The 22895-nt window shown below is 43.8% G+C and overlaps 1 protein-coding gene across 45 annotated transcripts in view; it reads left to right on the top strand.

Moving 5' to 3' along the window:
- Positions 1–22895, top strand: part of LOC138419220 (zinc finger protein 665-like) — a 127776-nt gene that overhangs the window by 82949 nt on the left and 21932 nt on the right. For 13 of the 45 annotated variants that reach the window (XM_069551754.1, XM_069551753.1, XM_069551747.1 and 10 more), the window contains one exon: positions 19609–19691. In XM_069551754.1, coding sequence (XP_069407855.1) covers positions 19677–19691 — 15 coding nt within the window. In that variant the 5' untranslated portion in view covers positions 19609–19676. Of the gene's footprint in view, positions 1–7834; positions 8112–8617; positions 8884–10016; positions 10361–11826; positions 13474–19608; positions 19692–22895 lie in introns of those variants that run through there. The other 32 variants (XM_069551752.1, XM_069551745.1, XM_069551716.1 and 29 more) reach the window with 13 other exon arrangements.

The following is a 22895-nucleotide window of genomic DNA, read 5'->3' as shown; positions in this document are numbered from 1 at the left end:
TTTCCCGAACTCTTCAGGTTGGTGGTGGCTCATTAGTTCCGTATTCCTTATCAGGATCTCCTGTCATAAAACAACTCATGCAAATAGTTACTATGGTGCCTGGCCAGGGTGGGCGGTTTCAGTGTGCTTCCCCTAACACAGTCATTTGTAACTTAAAAGCTTTCATGCAACTAGAAACGAATCCAGTTACACAGTTACAGAAGCAGGGAGCAAACAGCAAAAACAAAACAATCAGAATTATTGTAAGAAAGATAGTTTTCCACCATGGGGCCCTAGTTAACATCTCCCCAAATGAGGCAGTTGAGGCTTCAGGAATATCTAAAGCCCCAGTCATCTTGTTCATGTGTTTAGTAAAGTGAATAACATTAGGGCTCATATTAGGCATATATGTACAGCATTGGGTATGAATAATGGTACTAGTTCCTCCTTGTGCAGCTGTCAGAATATCTAAAGCCAATCTGTTTTGTAAAACCACCTTTCTGATTTGTGCTTGTTCAGCATTAAGAGCTGAAATAGCTTTTTGAGAATCTTGTAGTGCCTGTTGAGTAAAATTTGTCAAAGATCCACTCGTAGCATAACATATGTAGTTCCCAAAGAGGGAACAAACATTGCAGCTAAATAATCATACCAGTGAAATACAGACCTTGCCCACCGAGTTTTAAGGTGGGGTAAATTAGCAGGCTTTCTTGGGAGCTCTGAAAATATAAAGCCGTGAGTAAAGGCTAGACCCAGGGTGCATCTCCCTATCCAACCAAGGGGAAGCCATGCCCTTAGGTAAGAGCCACATATTCAATAGGTCCTGTTTGGAGCAAGCCAGCTGACTGAGATATCCAGTCCCAGTCAGTGCCTGGCCAGACAGGGAGTACCTGAATCAGGGTTGAAAAACACGGGAATGATTACGTTGCATACTTCCTGAGGCAAAAATCCCAGTTGTTTCTAATCATTGTAATTAAGTTGTTGGCTAAATTTTGGGAATGGCTCTGTTTGTTCCCAGCATATAGGGGCAGTAGATACTAGACATCCTTTTTCAGGAGTTAGCCATGTAACCTCATTCCATATTTGGTAAACATCAGGTAAAAAACCATTAGATCCAGACCTATTTGCCTTATGTGTAGCAAAATAGTCATTAAACTGAGACAATGTATAATCAGAATTAAAAGTCATGTTATGTCCATAGTTAAAGAACAAAGTGTTGCACCAGTCCATTGTAGGGTTGGTAGATGTCGTCAAATGAAGAGGCGTCACATATGATTGTTGTCAAAAGTATTCACAGACTTGGAGAAAGTCTTTTTCTTGAAGTGGAGATGTCCACCACAGGAATCCTTTCACTGATGAAGAGGGGAGCACTCCGCAGATCCAGCAGTTAGACCAATTGTGGAATGCAGCGTAGGAGTGAGCCCAGGACAGGAAGGCATTGTCTTGAGGATCAAACGGCACACTCAGGATTTTTGGAGTCAGCAGAAGTAGGCTCACATAGATTATCAGGCCCATCTGAAAAGTACAAAGTCAGAGCATAGAAAATAAAGACATAAAATGAAGTCCCTTAGTTCTGGTCAGGGTGCCACCTCTTAACTCAAGTGTGATGTACCCACGAATCAATTCCTGGCACTTTGAGAGCTGTGGAAGAAGAAAGAATAACCTGGTAAGGGCCTTCCCAGAGGGGCTCGAGGGATGGGCCCCCAGATCTCAGTGTTTTTATGAGGACCTCGGTTCCTGGCTCAAATAGAGGCTTGCTTGACTCAGAGACTGGGTTAGGAGTCATCTCTTGGAGTTCTGTTAATACCTGTTGAAAAGCTGAGAAAGAGTTACATAACTAGTTAATTCCAAAGCTTCAGGGTCTATAACAATGTCTGCGTATGTCTGCGTAAGAAAGGCCTTCCATAACTACATTCAAAGGGGAACAGTCTCTCCTTTATGGGGCAGTTCGAGCCTATCGTTAAAGCTATGGGTAGGACTTTAATCCAATTGTCCTGTGTTTCTTGAGTTAATTTGCGCAGATGTCTTTTGATAATGTCGTTAGCTTTTTCAACCTTTCCTGAGGATTGGGGTGTCCAGGAACAGTGTAAGTGATACTCTATTTCTAGAGCTTTAGATACCCCCTGAGTTACAGCAGCTTTAAATGTGGAGCCATTGTCACTCTGAAGGCTCTGTGGCAGCCCAAACCTGGGGATAATTTCATGGATTAAAATCTTTATAACCTACTTAGCCTGCTTACTACGACAGGGAAAAGCCTCAATCCATCCCGTAAAAGTACCCAAACTTGTAAGCAAGAATACCAAATTAGCTTTTGGCATATGAGTAAAATCAATTTCCCAGCCCTCTCCAGGATACTTTCCACTTTGTTGTAACGCAGATAATGCTAGCTTCTCAGTCTTTGGGTAATTTTTCTGACAAACCTCACACCTTTTGATAATGTTCTTTAAAGTTTTCATTACATTTTTACCTTCAAACAAATGAGAAGCCATTTGGTAAGTACTCTGTGCACCCAAATGAAAACTCTGGTGTAAACCCTTAAGAATTTTCCTTGAGCATCTTCAGGAATTATTAATCTTCCATCCTCAGACTGTAACCATCATTTATCTGCAATCTTTGCTCGTCTTTTCTCATATCTTTCTAATTCTTCCTCAGTATATTGTGGTTTTTCCTGTTCAACAGGACCTGTCCAGATCAAGGGTGTCTGCAGTGAAGGGGTTTCATAAAGTGCCGCTTTTCTGGCTTGACAGTCAGCCAGCTGATTACCTTCAGCTGCTTTACTCTCATCCTTGCTGTGCCCTTTGCAATGCATGACAGCTACACAATATATAGCAGTTAAAAGTTTCTTAATCTCTCTGAAATGCTTCATAGGTTCTCCTGTTGCTGTTTTACACTGTCTTTCTTTCCATATTGCATCATGAGCATGTAAAATCAAATAAACATACTTAGAATCCATGTAGATATTTACTCGCTGCCCTTTACTTAACTCTAGAGCTCGGGTCAGAGCTACAAGCTCCACTAACTGAGCATGGGTTCCCTGGGGGAGAGATCTTGTTTCTGAAACGTGTTCAGCAGTCACCACAGGTGTAACCTGCTTTATGCTTTTCATCCCGAACAAAAGAACTGCCATCTGTAAATATTTCTATATCAGGATTGTCTAATGGGGTATCCTTTAGATCCTCCCAAGCTGCATAGGTTAAAGTTAGAAATTGGGAACAGTTGTGATCAGGTGTTTCATTTTGCTTCTCAGGAAGGAAAGTGGCAGGATTTAAATGTCCACACACTTTAAGCTTAGTTACTGGTCCTTCTAACAACAATGACTGATATTTAAGAAGCCTACTGTCTGTCATCCAAATATTAACCTTAGAATTTAAGATTCCACTCACATCATGAGAAGTCAGGACAGTAAGATTTCATTGATTAATTATTTTTAAAGCTTCAGGTGCTAATAAAGCTGCTGTCCCAATTACTCTTAGGCAGTGGGGCCACCCACATCAAGTTACATCTAGTTTTCTACTTAGATAAGCAATAGGTTGCTGGTGAGGCCCTCGGGCTTCTGTCAAAATTCCCAAGGCCATACCTTTTCTTTCAGTGACAAACAGATTAAATCCTGACCCTTTGGGCAAGCTCAAAGCGGGAGCTTGCAGGAGGGCAGTCTGAAGAACCGTAAAAGCCTTTTGAGTATCTGAAGACCAAACCAGTTTGTCTGTTTGGGCCTGCTTAGTTTAAGCTATACGTTTATATAAAGGCCGGGCAAGTTCCCCATAACTCGGAATCCAAGTATGACAGTAGCCTGTGATTCCTAGAAATCTTCTCAGTTGTCTTAAAGTCATAGTGAAGAAGGAATTCATAGGGCCTGGACTCCATCTTAGGCCTGTTCATGCTGATCATGCTTGGCCAACTTTCCAGTGGACTCTGAACTCTGTGTTTCAGTTCAGTTCAGTCACTCAGTCGTGTCTGACTCTTTGCAACCCCATGAATCGCAGCGCGCCAGGCCTCCCTGTCCATCACCATCTCCTGGAGTTCACTGAAACTCACGTCCATCCAGCCATCTCATCCTCTGTTGTCCGCTTCTCCTCCTGCCCCCAATCCCTCCCAGCATCAGAGTCTTTTCCAATGAGTCAACTCTTTGCATGAGGTGGCCAGAGTACTGGAGTTTCAGCTTTAGCATCATTCTTTCCAAAGAAGTCCCAAGGCTGATCTCCTTCAAAATGGACTGGTTGGATCTCCTTGTCTCCAAGGGACTCTCAAGAGTCTTCTCCAACATCACAGTTCAAAAGCATCAATTCTTCAGCGCTCAGCCTTCTTCACAGTCCAACTCTCACATCCATACATGACCACAGGAAAAACCATGGCCTTGACTAGATGGATCTTTGTTGGCAAAGTAATGTCTCTGCTTTTGAATATGCTGTCTAGGTTGGTCATAACTTTTCTTCCAAGGAGTAAGTGTCTTTTAATTTCATGCCTGCAGTCACCATCAGCAGTGAATTTGGAGTCCAAAAAATAAAGTCTGACACTATTTCCACTGTTTCCCTGTCTATTTCTCATGAAGTGATGGGACCGGATGCAGTGACCTTCGTTTTCTGAATGTTGAGCTTTAAGCCAACTTTTTCGCTTTCCTCTTTCACTTTCATCAAGAGGCTTTTTAGTTCCTCTTCACTTTCTGCCATAAGGGTGGTGTCATCTGCATATCTGAGGTTATTGATATTTCTCCTGGCAATCTTGATTCCATCTTGTGTTTCTTTCAGTCCAGCGTTTCTCATGATGTACTCTGCATATAAGTTAAATAAACAGGGTGACAATATACAGCCTTGATGTACTCCTTTTCCTATTTGGAACCAGTCTGTTGTTCCATGTCCAGTTCTAACTGTTGCTTCATGGCTTGCATACAGGTTTCTCAAGAGGCAGGTCAGGTGGTCTGGTATTCCCATCTCTTTCAGAGTTTTCCACAGTTTCTTGTGATCCACACAGTCAAAGGCTTTGGCATAGTCAGTAAAGCAGAAATAGATGTTCTTCTGGAACTCTCTTGCTTTTTCCATGATCCAGCGGATGTTGGCAATTTGATCTCTGGTTCCTCTGCCTTTTCTAAAACCAGCTTGAACATCAGGGAGTTCACGGTTCACGTATTGCTGAAGCGTGGCTTGGAGAATTTTGAGCATTACTTTACTAGCATGTGAGATGAGTGCAATTGTGTGGTAGTTTGAGCATTCTTTGGCATTGCCTTTGTTTGAGATTGGAATGAAAACTGACCTTTTCCAGTCCTGTGGCCACTACTGAGTTTTCCAAACTTGCTGGCATATTGAGTGCAGCACTTTCACAGCATCATCTTTCAGGATTTGAAATAGCTCCACTGGAATGCCATCACCTCCACTAGCTTTGTTCGTAGTGATGCTTTCTAAGGCCCACTTGATTTCACATTCCAGGATGTATGGCTCTAGATGAGTCATCACATCATCATGATTATCTTGGTCATGAAGATCTTTTTTGTACAGTTCTTCCGTGTATTCTTGCCACCTCTTCTTAATATCTTCTGCTTCTGTTAGGTCCAGACCATTTCTGTCTTTTATCGAGCCCATCTCTGCCTGAAATATTCCCTTGGTATCTCTAATTTTCTTGAAGAGATCTCTAGTCATTCCCATTCTGTTGTTTTCCTCTATTTCTTTGCATTGATCGCTGAAGAAGTCTTTCTTATCTCTTCTTGGTATTCTCTGGAACTCTGCATTCAGATGCTTATATCTTTCCTTTTCTCCTTTGCTTTTTGCCTCTCTTCTTTTCACAGCTATTTGTAAGGCCTCCCCAGACAGCCATTTTGCTTTTCTGCATTTCTTTTCCATGGGGATGGTGTTGATCCCTGGCTCCTGTACAATGTCACGAACCTCATTCCATAGTTCATCAGGCACTCTATCTATCAGATCTAGGCCCTTAAATCTATTTCTCACTTCCACTCTATAATCATAAGGAATTTGATTTAGGTCATACCTGAATGTTCTAGCGGTTTTCCCTACTTTCTTCAATTTCAGTCTGAATTTGGTAATAAGGAGTTCATGATCTGAGCCACAGTCAGCTCCTGGTCTTGCTTTTGTTGACTGTATGAGCTTCTCCATCTTTGGCTGCAAAGAATATAATCAATCTGATTTCGGTGTTGACCATCTGGTGATGTCCATGTGTAGAGTCTTCTCTTGCATTGTTGGAAGAGGGTGTTTGCTATGACCAGTGCATTTTCTTGGCAAAACTCTATTAGTTTTTGCCCTGCTTCATTCCACATTCCAAGGCCAAATTTGCCTGTTACTCCAGGTGTTTCTTGACTTCCTACTTTTGCATTCCAGTCCCCTATAATGAAAAGGACATCGTTTTGGGTGTTAGTTCTAAAAGGTCTTGCAGGTCTTCATAAAACCATTCAACTTCAGCTTCTTCAGCGTTGCTGGTTGGGGCATAGACTTGGATAACTGTGATATTGAATGGTTTGCCTTGGAGACGAACAGAGATCATTCTGTTGTTTTTGAGACTGCATCCAGGTAGTGCATTTCGGACTCTTTTGTTGACCATGATGGCTACTCCATTTCTTCTGAGGGATTCCTGCCTGCAGTAGTAGATATAATGGTCATCTGAGTTAAATTCACCCATTCCAGTACGTTTTAGTTCGCTGATTCCTAGAATGTCGACGTTCACTCTTGCCATCTCTTGTTTGACCACTTCCAATTTGCCTTGATTCATGGACCTGACATTCCAGGTTCCTATGCAATATTGCTCTTTACAGCATCGGACCTTGCTTCTATCACCAGTCACATCCACAACTGTGTATTGTTTTTTCTTTGGCTCCATCCCTTCATTCTTTCTGGAGTTATTTCTCCACTGATCTCTAGTAGCATATTGGGCACCTAATGACCTGGGGAGTTCCTCTTTTGGTATCCTGTCATTTGCCTTTTCATACTGTTCATGAACTCTGTGTTTAGTGCCTATGAAAACAGCAACAGAAGGATAAGACCCCTCCAGACAGAGGAACCTTGAAGATTGTACCTAGGTTACTCATCCCCTAAGAGGAAACATACACTAATCACCCCTTCCTCCAGACAGGCCATAAATTTTTCTGTATCTATCGGAGTGTAACCTCAGCTTTATTGATTATTGGCTAATTGTTTGACTGTTTGAACGCATGAGCAAATAGCACGTGAATGATAGGGTTATTGGGATTGTATTTTCCTTGATTTATGTAAGTCTCAAGGAATTTGTAATGGTGGGTTCAGAAACGTACACATGGGGTATAAAAGATTTTCACAAATGCTGGTTGGGGTCCTTGGCTAAGAGGAGACACTCTTGGACCCGCCAGTGTAATAAACTGCTCTCTACTATCTGCATTGTCCTTCTGAGTGAGTTTGTTTCCCAAAATGCGTGGCTACATTTGGTTCATTGGCCGGGAAACTCCTCACTTTGAGGAGACAGGTCTCATTTGAGGCTACCCTGAGGCTTTGTGGCTTGAATTTCCTAGAAGGGAGAAGGTGCCTTGCCCCTCTGGAAGAATTCAGCCTTTCAGCGCCCGGTTTCTTCGCTTTGGCAGGTAGTGATCAAGGGAACTGAGTGCTCAGGTTAGGAGGAACCCACCCGCCAGGGTGGAGGAGGGCCTGATCACTCCCCCGGGAGGGACTAGAAGGGGCACGGACCTATAGGGGCCTGGAATAGGCAGGCAGCAGCGATTGCTTGGTACACAGGTCGACGAGCGTACTTCGGTTTAGGAAGGAAATTTGTGAAGGTCTTTTAGGAGGTGTGTCCATGCTATCTCAGGGAAAATTATTACCAGTGATCGCCAGGGGGTTTTTAGGATAGGAAACTGGTCCTTGTATGCTCGTATTCTGCTCTCCCCCAGGAGATGTCCTGTCTGCTGTGAAATTCTCGACCCCCTCGCAATTGTTAGGCTAGAAGGAAGGGGATACATAAGTGATTATGAATTGGCTTTCCCGGAGATGGCCTGGGACATGGAATATTTAACCCAACTATATTTTCATCCGCACCTGATCAAGCCCAGAAAGGCAGAACAGACTTTAAGGGAGAAACAGTCTTGGACCACATGGTGTTCTGGTTTGGCTATGCTGACCGGCAGGTGAAGGCACACTGATCCCTCTTCTCCCTCTGGGATGTGGCAGGTAAGGCTCTTCTCACCCCAATTAGGAAGGAGGCAGAATTGCAATTTATGTGTCATTGAGTGGAAATATCAGAAGTACATAATGTACTGAGAACTTCGTAGACAGATGAAAAGGAAAAGTAGAAGAAGGTCTGAGAAGGTAAGCAAGATGGGAGGAAGTGAATCTAAGGCGACTGTATTGGAGCGCATGATTAAAAATTTTAAGAAGGGATTAGGAGGAGACTATGGGGTAAAGATGAAGCCTAACCACCTCCACATACTCTGTGAGGTCGAATGGCCCCCTACGGGAGTAGGATGGCCACCAGAGAACACCGTGAACTTACCAATAGTGGAAGCAGTCCATGCAGGAGTCAGAGGAGAGCCGGGGCGCTTGGATCAATATATTGACTCATAACTAGGGTGAGCTCAAGACCCTCCTACTTGGACAAGGTTCTGTATCCAGGAGGGAAAGGGAAAAATATTATTGGCACAAAAATTGACTGATGATAAGAAAAGGAAATTCTACAGGATTTGGACGGGGATGACCTGACCCCTCCCCCATACTGGATAATGGCGGACCTGCCTCCCAGTGCTCCACCAGGACTGGAGGCCGCCTTAATGCCCAATCCAGGGCCAGATGAAGTCCTGCAGCAGCCACTGCTCCTCTGCCAGCTCTCCCCGAGGTCGTAGAGCCGCCATCTCGGCAGGTTCCGAACCCGGTGACAGAAGCCTCTGGCCAACACTTCCAGGATCCTGCTCCAGCTGAACTGCCCAAGCTATACCCGCCTCTCCTGGTGAGTACTGACAAGAAGGGGAGGGAGACTTTGGAATTAAGCAGAGACTGCTCTGCCAGAGAGCCAGAGGGAATGAGAGTGAACAGGCGAGAGATTTACAGTGCTAGCTGCTGCTCTAGGGAAGTCTATCTTGGCTCCTCCGGAAAACTTCCTCTGCCCCACAGACAGGACAGTCCTTCAGCCGGTCCCAGTGGAGGCCCCGGGGCCCTGTTACAGCCAAACCAGTGTGCCTGGTGCCAAGCTTTTGGCCACTGGAAGAATGAATGCCCTAAGGCAAGGAAGGAAGAGGAAGTTCCCACAGTTGTGGGCTTGCTGACTTGGAAATTAAATAGGGCTGCCAGGGCTCAGAGATATCAGGTCCCTGAGAAGCCATGGTAACATTAAAAGTGGGGGACCAAAACACTGACTTCATGGTGTATACAGGAGCAGAACTGTTGGTAGTAACAAAACCTGTGGCACCACTGTCCAAAAAGACTAGCGCTGTAACTGGGGTGACAGGAGAAGAGAGGATTAAATTGTTTTGCCAGCCCAGAAAATGTCTGATGGCGGGGGCGGGGTGGGGGGGGTGATTCTTGAATTCCTCTACATTCCTGAGTGCCCAGTACCCCTGTTGGGAAGAGACTTGCTCTCCAAACTTGGAGCACAAGTGACTTTCTCCCTTGAGGAGAGACCCACCTTCCGGATGGACACTATGACTTATTTGCTCTCTCTTTCAATACTCCACGAAGATTAGTGGAGGTTGCATGAGCCTCTGAAGGAAGAACCAGGTGGGCCGGAAGAGCATGAGAGAGAGCTAACTTCCCCCCCAGGCTAGCTAAACATCAAGCCCCAGTGATAATAGAACTCAAACCAGGCACCATCCCGGTTAGAAAGCGCCAGTACCTGCTACCGATAGAGGCCTGGGCCGGCATACTGCCCCACATCAATAGATTGAAGCAAGCGGGCATTCTAGTAGAGTGCCAGTCAGCTTGGAATACACCAATCCAGTCAAAAAGGAAGGAGGATAGGACTGTTGGCCTGTACAGGACTCAGGCTAGTCAACCAGGCTATTGTGACTTTACACCCCACTGTTCCAAACCCCTATACCTTACTTAGCCTCCTCCTGCCAAGGACTAAAGTTTATACTCGTGTAGATCTCAAGGATGCCGCCTTCTGCATACGCCTCACCCCAGCGTCACAGCCCATCTTTGCCTTTGAATGGGAAGATCTAGTTGGGGGCACCAAGCAACAGCTCATCTGGACTCCCCCACAAGGGTTTAAGAACTCCCCAGCCATCTTTGGGGAAGCCTTGGCTTCTGACCTGAACTCATTCCATCCAGAAGAGTATGAATGTTGGCTCCTACAATATGAGGAAGACCTGCTGCTGGCCGCCGAGACCAAGGAAAAATGCTGGGAAGGGACAAAAGCACTGCTCCAGCTGTTGAAGGAAGCAGGTTACCGGGTGTCGAAGAAGAAGGCACAGGTCTGCAAGGAGGAGGTAAGGTTGCTGGGGTTTGTTTTAAAGAAGGACACAAGGTTCAGACCCTAGTTGGGTCCTATATACTGATGGCACCAGCCTGATAAAACAAGGACAACGGCTGTCAGATTAGCCAAAGTGGAAGGGGCCATCAAGACTGAAAAGGGATGGTGGGAATTGCCAAGTGGCAAATTATTGGTACCGGAGAAGCTCGCACACACTCTGGTAAGCTAAACACACCAAGCGACCCACCTCGGCCATGCTGCCTGCTCACAGGTTAATGCTGCCTCTTGGGTATTTAGACAAAAATCTCCGGGTATTCAGCTGAAAGGCATGCTGCCCTTTGAACACCTGGGAGCGGACTTCACTGAAATGAAACCTCACCGACACTACTGTTACCTGCTGGTCCTGGTATGTACGTTCTCGGGATGGGTAGACGCTTTTCCTACCTGGACTGAAAGAGCATCAGAAGTAGCCTGGTGCCTGCTTAGGGAAATAGTTCCCATATTTGGACTTCCTACCAGCATTGGTTCAGAAAATGACCTGGCTTTTGTAGCTGATTTAGGACAGTTCATTTCAGTTCAGTCACTCAGTCATGTCCGACTCCTTATGACCCCATGAATCGCAGCATGCCAGGCCTCCCTGTCCATCGCCAACTCCCGGAGTTCACTCAAACTCAAGTCCATCGAGTCTGTGATGCCGTCCAGCCATCTCATCTTCTGTCATCCCCTCTCCTCCTGCCCCCAATCTCTCCCAGCATCAGAGTCTTTTCCAATGAGTCAACTCTTCGCATGAGGTGGCCAAAGTATTGGAGTTTCACCTTTAGCATCATTCCTTCCAAAGAACATCCAGGGCTGATCTCCTTCAGAATGGACTGGTTGGATTTCCTTGCAGTCCAGGGGATTCTCAGGAGTCTTCTCCAACACCACAGTTCAAAAGCATCGATTCTTTGGTGCTCAGCTTTCTTCACAGTCCAACTCTTAACATCCATACATGACCACTGGAAAAACCATACAACAAGTAAGCAAAACTTTAAACATCAAATGGAAACTGCATGCTGCATATAGGCCCAGAGTTCTGAGATGGTGGAATGAACCAACCAGACATTAAAGAGACTCTCCAAGTGGATCACAGAGACTGACTGCTCTTGGGTGGACTTGCTTCCAACGGTTCAGACTCAGGATGACCCCACAATCCCAAGGCTATTCTCCATACAAAATTGTGTATGGGAGGTCCCCTCCCATAATAAAACAGGTGTCAACAAATTTGCCTCAGGCAAGGGGGAGATAAGATTTCTTAGCAGATGGAACTGGATAAGGTAATAAATCGGGTAACTAAGTTTGTACAAGAAAGGGTGCTCTTCCCCCTTGGGGAACAGATTCATGAGTTTACGCTTGGTGACCAAGTATAGGTCAAAGATTGGAAACATGATTTGCTAGCCCCTTGGTGAAAGGGCCCTTATGTTATTTTAACTACCCCTACTGCAGTTAAAGTTGCAGGTATTGTCCCTTGGATCCATCATACGAGGGTGAAGAGAACATACTACACAGACCCAAAAAACGCTGAGTGGACTGCGCAGAGGGACCTCGCTGATCCTTGAGAGACTAAGACCATCTTTAAGAAGAAGGAAATGAGATCCTGGACGAGCCCCTTTAGGATGAAGCCTCACAATCAACTCCTGCTGCTTGGCCTCATCAACATGATTTTGAATTTAACCTCTGTTTCAACTCAGGACAATGTTTTCATCTAATGGGCACATTCCTATGCAGACTTCCACAACACTTTCAACTGCTGGGTATGTAGGGCTATGCCTTTGTCAGTGATGGATGGACTTCCTTGGTGGGTGTCACCGTTCTGCCAAGGAGATTTTAAACCACTCTGCTCTTTCTTTGGATGGCAAAAAGAGACTTTCCTCTCTCTTGTCAATCATAACCTCTCCTTGCTCTCTTGGTGTAAGACCTACAGTCAATAGACTCGGGTCATGGGGTTACATTTAATATAAATGCCAGTGTAACAAAAGCCTAACCTACAACCACTGGTAAATCTACCTTATTTATATGCTAGGTGGACAAGATCCGTGTTTCAGTGGTGTGAGTATATTGCTGCCTTATTTTTACCCTCTGTAGGGACAACAGATATCATGATTAAAGTAGAGGCCTTGACTAATTTTACAAAACAGGTCCTCCTAGATAGAACAAAAGCCATCCAAGCCTTAAATGAAGAGCAACTCCAAATGAGAAAAGCGGTAATTCATAATAGAATGGCTTTGGACATACAGCTGCTCAAGGAGGGACCTGTGCTATAATTACAGTTGAATGTTGTGAATACGTTCCTGACTTATCTGGCAATGTAGCAACTGCTTTGGATGACATGAAAAACCAGATAAAAACAATGTCAAATGAAAACATTCTTTTCTGGACTTCCGTCCTATCTTGGGTGAAGGGTGATTGGTGGAAAACTATATTTACCACTGTTATAGTTGCCTTGATAGTTCTGCTTTGTGGACCCTGAATTTTACAATGTATTATGAACTTTGTAACCTTTTGTTGATGTCATCCTCCCAAATTAGTGGTCAGAGAGTCAGGGTGCAATATATCCCTATGAATGATGCTCATAATATGAGTTAAGAGCATCAAGAGGGGGGAATGAAGAAGGAATTCATAGGGGCCTGGACTCCATCTTAGGCCTGTTCATGCTGATCATGCTCAGCCACCTTTCCAGTAGATGCTGAACTCTGTGTTTAGTGCCTATGAAAACAGCAACAGAAGGATAAAACCCCCACGAGACAGGGGAACCTTGAAGATCGTATCTAGGTTACTCATCGCCTAAGAGAAAACATACACTAATCACCCCTTCCTCCAGACAGGCCATAAATTTTTCTGTATCTATTGGAGTGTAACCTCGGGTTTATTGATTATTGGCTAATTGACTGTTTGAGCACATAGCACATGAATGATGGAGTTATTGGGATTGTATTTTCCTTGATTTATGTAAGTCTCAAGGAATTTGTAATGGTGGGTTCAGAAACGTAACACGTGGGGTATAAAAGATTTTCACAAATGCTGGTTGGGGTCCTTGGCTAAGAGGAGACACTGCCTTGGGCCCACCAGTGTAATAAACTGCGCTCCACTATCTGCATTGTCCTTCTGAGTGAGTTTGTTTCCCGGAATGTGTGGCTACAACAATAAATAGGGGATGATTTAGTGTGGGTTTAATTTTCTCACGGCCTATGGCCCTAGTCCCTTCTGATATGATTAGGCCCAGATATCTAACAGATTGTTGACAAAGCTGAGCCTTTTCTCTTGATGCCTTATAACCACAGCCTGACAGAAAGTTAAAGAAATCTTCTGAGACTCCTGAACAAGCTTCCTCTGTCTCAACATAGAGCAAAATACCATCTACATATTGTAACACCACCGCTTCGGAGGTATTAAAGTTTTGTAGATCCTGTGACAAACTTTGTCCAAATAAGTGAGGACTGTCACGAAATCCCGGGGGCAAAACTGTCCAGGTTAATTGAGAAGCTGGCTGCATAGGGTCTTCAAAGGCAAATAGAAATTGACTTTCCTCCACCAAAGGCACAGAATAGAAAGCATCTTTCAAATCAATTACTGAGAAATATTTGGCTCATTCAGGAATTTCAGACAATAGAGTATAAGGATTAGGCACCACGGGGTGTAAAGGAACTACAGCCTCATTTATTATTTGTAAATCTTGGACTAGTCTCCATTACCTTTTGATTTCTTTATACCCAAAATAGGAGTGTTGCATGGACTGTTACAGGGAACTAATAGTCCCTGCTCCTTTAAATTTTCGATGATGGGTTTTAACCCTTCCTTAACCTGAGGTTTCCGTGGATACTGCCCCTTATGTGGAAATAAGTGTGGGTCTTTGACCTTGACCACTACAGGAATAGCATTTTGTGCTCGACCCACAGATTTTCCATCATCCCATACTCTAGGATTTACATTTTGTTCAGCTAAAGGGAACGGGATGACTCCATATTTATGAAAACAGAGGCATGGACCTTGTTCAGTATATTCCTCCCCAAAAGGGGTGAGGAGACTGGCACAATCAGAAACTCGTGTGAAAATAGCACAGAATCTCAGTTACAACATAAAGAATAACTGAAATAAAACCCTTTGGCTCGTCCAGACAGTCCCATTACAGAAGCGGATCAGGAAGGAAGTGGGCCAGGGGCTTCAGTACACATGGAGTAAGTTGCCCAGTATCTAAAAGGAAATTGATGGATTGGCCCCCCCACAGTTATTAATACTCCAGTTCCTCGGGTGTAATTAGGACAGGAGCTTGTGTGGGAACCCCCCGGGCACCTTCAGTCCTGATTGTCTTGAGAGTCTGACCCCAGGTGTCATTATGACAACACAGTATTTTAAGAGAAACCTCCTTTTAAGTTTGTATAGAGAAGGAAAAAAATATCGCTAGTTTGTTTCCTCCTGCTGCTTAAAAGAGATAAAAATGTCTGACACTTGCAGCCTATTTCCTCCATTTGGAGACGCTGGCCATCCTGCCTGTTACCCTCTGAACATCGTGTAATAAAATAGACATATTTTCAACTGTGGTTTTACCAAAGACATGAATTGTGTGTATGAGTTTATGTGTGCACACACAAATGGATATTTCTGGTCTCAGCTCTTCACCAGAGAATAATGGAGGTATGACATTAGATCTTGTGAAATTAAAGGCATTTCTTTGAGAAATGGGAAAATAAAAGAACATTTAACACGATAAAACCAACAAAATAAAATGCTTCATTCTTTCAAAAAAAGAAAAAAAACACCTAGTTTAACTAGTTAGTCTAATGGTCTGTTTTCTCCATTTTCTATGATCAGTGAAAAAAAGTGACCTGTGCAGTGATATGAAGATGTTTCCCTCAGGTCCCTTTGTGACTTTTCTGTGCAAATGAGGAAGGATGGGCTGGATTGACCTGGAACCTTCCAACAGAGCCTCTCTCTTCATAAAGAAAAAGATTGCTCAGATCCTATTTCCAAGCTGACCCCTTAAAACAATGTTTTTTTGTACCAGTGGATATACATTTCAATTCTGTATTTTTAAAATATTTTACTGCAATCATATAATAAAGAATTACCTCCTTGGTATCAGTTTGACTCAATCTTGGAAGAAAAGTTTCCTTTTCTCAGGTACATGACAGATGTTCCTGATGTTAAATGGGATGGGCATTAAGGACAAACTTGGCCCTCTTGCCCTTCAGCCTCCCATTTCATTATTCAGTAACACCCGGTTCTCTTCACTCAGCTCAGACCTTCTCATAAACGGCCTCTCTCTGGGCCTGAGGGAGCCCACTTGTAATATGGAGGTGAGAGACTAGACTGGAATCTTTGAGCGTGAGCAACACTGACCCCTGAAATGACTAGCCAAATTGGCTGTGTGTCTGTGTGTGGCAGTTCTGGTTTGGAGGGAGTGTCTGGTGGTAATGAGAATTTTAAATAGATCCTAGTCCTCCCTGAATGAAAAAAAAAAAAAGGAAAACTAGGATGGAGGCAGGATCACAGGCTCAGAATTAGATGACTTCTATGAATAAGGCTAAATCTGAAGGGAGATTTTTTTTACGTCCTGATGTTCAGACCTCCACTGGCTTTCATTTGTTCTTGGGTCAAAAGCTTGACTCCTCGCTGTTTCTCCACAGCCCTCTGTCAAGCTTAGGGCCCTGTCAGTGTCTCCAGCCTCATCCTGGGAGCTGACCCTTTGCTCATGGTTCAGCCTGTCCTGGTCTCATTTACCTTTTCTCTTTTTCCAAATACCAAAACCATTTCTGTCTGACATTGTAGTTCCTTTTCTCACCTTCAGGTTACCGTGCCTCAGGCCCTTTGTCACTCTTCAAGTCTAGGCTCAGGGAGGTCTCCCCATCCCCTCCTAATAGTCTCTCTCATGTTACCCAGGTTTATTGCCTGTGTGTCAGTTGCCATCAGCAGAAATTAATGCCTTTCTTCATGGGTTATTTTGAGTCCTTCCTGCTTCCCCTCTTTTTAGGGCTAATAGTGTTCCTCTTCTTCCCAGCGTGGCTGCAGTACCTGATAACTGGAAATGTCTGTAGATGACAGGACTATGGGTTGGGCTGAATAATCCTCAGGGAAAACCAAGAGAACAGGGCAGGTGATGAAGATGTTTCCCATGTTCTGGACATTTCAGCTGTAATTGATCTTTACTCCATGTGACTACTTAATTACTCAAAAGATGAGCCAAGAAATATAGGAAGTCCTGAAAAGCCCTACAGAACTGGTGTCCTCAAGCAGTGGGCTAAGATGTCCACATGTTTAGTCTGCTGGGTTTAGTCCTCTTCAGCCCCCAGATCTAAGCTCTGTCCATCCAGGGACCAGTCACCATCGTGGACAGCAGCTTTGCCATCGAGGAGTTCATGTGCTCAGTGTCAGTGATTGTGATTTCAGTGCACTGAGGATGAGCAGAAATCCAAAACCTAATGGGGCAGGAAGACATTGCCCCCACCCCCTGCACCCTCAGCCCAAGAGCTAGAATATCTTCCAAGTAGGTGTGGGTGGAGAAAACAGGAGATAGTGAGACCTGGAGACCCTTGCTTTGAGACTTCCGTATCTCAAGTGCCTTTGTACGTGGACTCCATAATATCCCCAGGTGGTGGCAGACTTTCGCAGGAGGGCCAGTCTCTTGATTTTCATACTGCATGTGCAGTGTCCTTTGGGTGGTAGCTCATGGGCACTCCTCTTGTGACCCCCTGTGCCAAGAAACCCCTGTGCGCTTTAGTCCTGCTTAGTCCAGTCATCAGGGAGGAGTGGTAGACAGATGGGGAAAGCGGGGGGAGCCTGGAGGGGTCTGCAGGAGGGTTATGGCAGTACTTGGGGGCATCAAGGTGAGCCCAGTGAATGGAGCGTGCACCCATCCCAAGTGTAGTTGCAGGGACCAGGGGTGTGTGGATCTGTTGGAAGAGAATGTCTCCGTTCAGGCTGGAGCACCAGGAAGCGGGTTTGTTGGAGAGCCCTCGTGGAGTGGTTTGAGGTTCTGCCTGAGCTCCTGTTCCCCAGGACAGAAGTGCTGAGGCTGACATGTGCCTGCACAGGTTTGATTTGACAACTCGTGACCACACGTGAGCAGCAATGAAGGACGTGGAATTCAGCCAAGAGAAGTCTTTTCCACTGTTAGAACTGTGGCCTGGTCTGAGCCTGCAGGCAGCTGTGGGTGCAGGAGGATGGGAGCCTTGGGCTTGAGGGGCTGTTTCTAGCAGGTGCCCCCAGCATCCACTCCACTCCTGGCTTTTGTTGGCTCTTTTAGCAGGCAGGCACTGTAGAGTAACAGGGAAAATCTCAGGTCATTTTTTGCATCAACTTTGGTATCATTGTGTACTTGGAGTTGCCGGTGCAGAAAGGTTCATGTCCATTTGGGAAGATACGAAGAGACTCTGGAGTATTTCCTTGGAAGATGCTGAGGTCTCAGTGGGCCATGTGCATCATTGGAATTATCCCTCTTTTTCAGTCTTTGGAGATTTCAATGTTTGACCTGCATCACTCACTGTAAATGAAACTATGGTGTCTTGTGTCTGTGGATCCTTGGGTGTCCTCTTTCGTATTTTGCCTCATGCATGAGCTTCAGGGCTTGGAATGCTTTGTGTTTGAATAAGAGCATTAGAGGCTCATTATGGGCTCTGTGGACACTCTGTTGGACACCATGAAAGTTTGTAAGTTTGTGTGAGTCCTGCTGGGAAAATAGGAGCACTAAGGTTAAGATCACAGAATGCTTGTTGTAAGGTGGTCCTGCTGGGTAGGGATCTCTGGGCCCAACCCGAGAAGAGTCATAAAGTCCTGTGACATAGGGGAGGATGGCTCTGAAAAATCAGAGGGCAACGATGCCACAGTGATCTGCAGCCTGGAGGCTTGTCCTCTAGAAGATGCAGCTGCAACTGTCTTGCTGCCAGGCTGGGTGCTGTGTTATCCACTCCTGTCCCTCCCAAAATAAGCACACACACAGGCACAGTACAGAAAACACGGAATCTTAACTGCACTGTTGGTGGTAATATAAATGGTACTGCTGTGTTGGAAAATGAAATGGAAGTTCCTTAACAAATTAACATAGAACAGGCCTACAGTCTGTCAAACCCATTTCTGACAGATATCCAAAGGAAAAGCGATCAGTTTTTCAGAGATATGTCCACAGTCCCATGAGTGTGACTGGATTTGCAGTAGCCAAGGTATAGACACAGCCCAGATGTCTCTTGACTAAAGAGTAGGTAACAAAAGTGTGGTATAGAAATATTTATTATATACTGTATGTTCATGAACTATTTTTTCTCTGTATATAAATATAAAAATCAAGAGTCCTGCATTTATGCCAGAATGAATGAACCTAGAGAACATGCCAAGTTAAATAAGCCTAACAAAGGAGGACAGATACTGTATGTGGAAACTAGAATTATCAAACTCACAGAGCCATCGAGTAGTAAGGCTGTTACTAGGAGCTGGGTGGAAAGGGAAATGGGGGACTGGTAGGCAAAGAGTAGAGATTTTCTGTTGCAAAATAAGTAGGTTCTGGGGATCTGCCTGTAGTGTTTCTGTATACTTGAAACTCGCCTAGAGAGAAATAATACAGTGTACTCATAGGTGGAAGTGTAACTTACTCAACTATAATAATTGTTCAGTGTATGAATCTATCACATGATCACTTTGTACACAGTACGTTTATACCATTTTTGTTAGTTACACCTTGATGTGGCTGGGGTGCTTTTCTCCTCTGAATGGGGTGCTCTGTCCACGCTTTACGTTTCATTCATGAGGCATTTTGCATACCCATGTTTTGTACCCTCGTACCAGAGATTCCCCTTCAGGTAGTTTGTGTTAGTCCACAGCTCGAGAATGTTTAAGATGCCCCAGTTGATTCCAGTCTGGATCCCTCACTGAGCATCAGGACTCTGAGTCCTCCCAGTCCTGAGGGCTGAGATCTGGGCTGAGGAGGGGGTGCTCTGTTCTGGGTGGGGATGGATCAGGGCCTGCTGTGTGACCTGAAGGAGATTGCCTGGTCAGCAGAGGTGCCTTCTGCTGCTGTGTACATGAGGCCTCAGCAGGAGGGGAGTGTGATCCGAGGGAAAGTGTGGGAAAGTCCCATGTTCGTCTCTCTGTGGAAGTTGACCATCCTGAGTCCCTCCTGAAAGTGGCTACAGGGGACTGTCTGTTCCTCATGGTGACGGCTTCTCTGTGTGTGGTTGGGGCTCAGGAAAGGGGTGTGTTGACTCTAAGCATGAAACAGCATGTTTTCAACTTTCACGATAGGCCTCTGAAGACTCGTGTTGCCTGAGGAAGCCCAGAAGTTAAGGAAGAGGAAAGAAAAGAAATGAGGCATGGCTCTTACTCAGGTAAGGTCATATTTAGTCTGTCCTTGCTGAAGTGCCCTTCTCTGGACTCACTAATCGTGTCTGACGCTGGAGTGTCCTGTGTGACTCCTGTACACGCACACTCACCCGGGTCCTTCCCTCAGGGCCTGTCATCTCCACTTAGATCCCGTCTCCCCATAACCCGGTGACCTGGCCCTTGTGAGGAGGCTCCCCTGGGCACTGTCCTGGGCAGGGCTTCTCACCCACAGGTTGGAGATGGGGTCTCTGTGCTGTTGGGCAGCAGGGATTGCTTAGGGCCCATCTGGATGTGCTGTCTGCTCTCTGCCAACCAGGGTAAAGAAACTGCACGTGGAAGTCAGGTGTTAGTATGCACAATAGCTGGTAAAATCTGGGAATCAGATCAGTTGAGCCTGTCCTTTCCTTTTTGTGTATCTTGACATCCTTGTGAATATACCTACATATACACAAAGAATTATTTCTGAGTACTGTGTTCTGTTCAGTTGGTTTCTTTGTCTGTTTTTATACCAGTACCGCATCACCTTGTTTACCTTGGAATAGGTGTTGAAATAGAAAGACCTCCATCTTCCTTCTTCAAGAGTTTCGCTGTTTGCTCTTTGAATAGTTCTGTGACTTTCACCATTTTTTATTCTGCTTCTACAAAGATTGTCATGGCAGTTTTGATAATGAGTTAATTGGTTGATTGACCCTTTGTGTGGTTATTAAAGAATCTTTTTTGATATAGCATGTTTCTTTTATATTTTTATGATTTTCACTGATGAAACTTTGTCATGTGGGAAAGAGTATACATTTACTTCTTTTTCAATTTGGGGACCTTTGATTTCTTTTTCTCATCTAATTGCTCTAAGGGTTTCAGTGCTTTGTTGAACTGTAGTGCAGCGTGTGCGTCCTTGCCTTCTTCTTGACCTCAGAGGAAAAGCTTTCATTCTTTCCCCATTGCTGTGCTCTTTTCATAATGGCATTTATTATGTTGATGTTGGTATAATTTATTGTTTGTAGTTTGTTGAGTGTTCCATCTTGAAAGATTGTCAGATTTTTGTTGAATGTTTTTTTTCTGCATCAAGATGATCCTGTTTGGTTTTTTTTTCCCTCCCCTTTAATCTGTTAATGTAGTGTGTCATATTAATTGATTTTTGTATGTTGACTTCTCCTTGCCTTACATGAATAAAATCCACTTGGTCATGGTGTCAGATCTTTTTATTTATTTATTTTAATTGAAGGATTATTGCTTTACAGAACTTGTTGTTTTCTGCCAAATACCAACATGAAATAGCCATAGGTATACATATGTCCCCTCCCTCCCATCTTCCTCCCTATCCCACCCCTGTAGGTTGTTAGAGAGCCCCTGTTTGAGTTCCCTGAGTCATTCAGCAAATTCGCATTGGCCCTCTACTTTACATATGGCAATGTAAGTTTCCATGTTACTCTCTCCATACATCTCGCCCTCTCCTTCCTCCCCTTCCCCCTCCATCTGTTCTCTGTGTCTGTTTCTCCAGATCTTTTTCATATGTGTTGAAGTGGGTTTGCAAGTATTTTAATTTTGCATCAGTATTCATCAGGGGTATTGGTTTCTAGTTTCCTTTCTTGTGTCTTTGGGAAATCAGCAAACTATTAGAATCATGCTTGCTCCATAGAATTAGCAAGATTAATGGTAATTCTTTTGTAAATATTTGGTAGAATTTGGTCCTGTATTTTTCTTAGAGGTTTCTGACTACTTTTTAAATCTCTCTAGTTATAATGGGCTTCCCTGGTGGCTCAAATCATAAAAAATCTGCCTGTAGTGCAGAAGACCCAGGTTCTATCCCTGGTTCGGAAGATTCCCTGGAGAAGGGAATGGCTATCTAGTCCAGTCTTCTTGTCTGGAGAAATTCCATGGACAGAGGAGCCTTGTGGGCTGTCCATGAGGTCACAAAGAATCAGACACGACGACTGAGTGGCTATCACTTTCACTTTCACTACTTCTCAATTTTTTTATTTCTTAATAAGTAAAATAGTTTGTATGTTTCTGAGACTTTGCCATTATCTCCTATATACTGTCACTTATAGGCATTATTGGTCATAGTACTTCCTTATCTTTAGAAACTTTCTTTGACCTCAGTTGTAATCACTCCTGTTTTATATCTCTTTTTAGTTATTTGAATCTTTTTTCTCTTTTCCTTAGTCTAGGTAGGGGTTTTCCTTTACAGTTTTTTCAAAACAACAACTCTTGGTTTGTTGATTTTTATATTTTTCTACTTTCTATTTTAGCTCTGGTTTAATCTTATTTACATGTTTCCTTCTGCTGACCTTGAGTTTAGTTTGTTTTCTGTTTTCTGCTTCGTAGAGGTCTAAAAATAGATTTCAGATTTCAGATCTTTTCTCTTTTTTACTGTAAGCATTTAACAGTTCAGAGTTTCCTTTTAGTACAGTCTTCTCTCTGTGTTATAAATTTTGTAATGTTGTCTTTTCATTTTCATCCATATATTTAAAAATTTCCATAGATTTTTTTCTTAGACCCATTTGTGGTGTAAGAGTGAGTTGTTTAATGTCCACATGTAAGGAATTTTCTGTCTTGTGTTTATTTCGTTGTTGTTAGGGAAGATACTTTTATGGTATCAGTCTCTTTAAATGGTTAATTTTGGCCTAATATGTGGTCTCTCAAAGAGAATGTTTTATGAGTCCTTGAGATGCATGTGTTTTATGCTTTTGTTGGGTTGTGTGATCTGTACATGGCTGTTCAATGTTTGCTTCATTTTTTCTGAGATATTTAATGTTAGATGTATATATATTTTTACTTGTTACAGCTTTTTAGTAAATTGACCGTTTTATCATTATAAAATATTTATCTCATTGCACTTTTTTTTTCTTCAGTTTATTTTGTCTGATATAACAGTCTCCCCTGCTCTCTTTAGGATGGACTGTCTTTTTCCATCCTTTCACTTTTCACCTTTCCGTGTCTTTAGGTTTGTGGATACTACCTGTCTCAAGTCTCTGACAAACTCTGTGTCTCTTGCCCTGGGTTTTTTCTCCTGTTACTTTTTCTAGTGGGCCCTGCTCATGCACATCCTGTGGTGGTGAAAGACAGGCACCCTGGACAGCTCCTTTCGTGCCACTGTAATTTCAGAAGGAATGTATTGAATGTTTCCGTCTCATCATGATGTTTTTTGAGATAGTCTTGCTTAATAACTATATTTTTTTCCATATTCTTTTTTGCCAAGAAGTTTTTTT

This window comes from Ovis canadensis, chromosome 14 (assembly GCF_042477335.2).
Source record: "Ovis canadensis isolate MfBH-ARS-UI-01 breed Bighorn chromosome 14, ARS-UI_OviCan_v2, whole genome shotgun sequence".
Lineage (NCBI taxonomy): Eukaryota > Metazoa > Chordata > Mammalia > Artiodactyla > Bovidae > Ovis > Ovis canadensis.
Note: the sequence above shows the minus strand (reverse complement) of the source record. Positions and strands in the feature narration are given on the sequence as shown.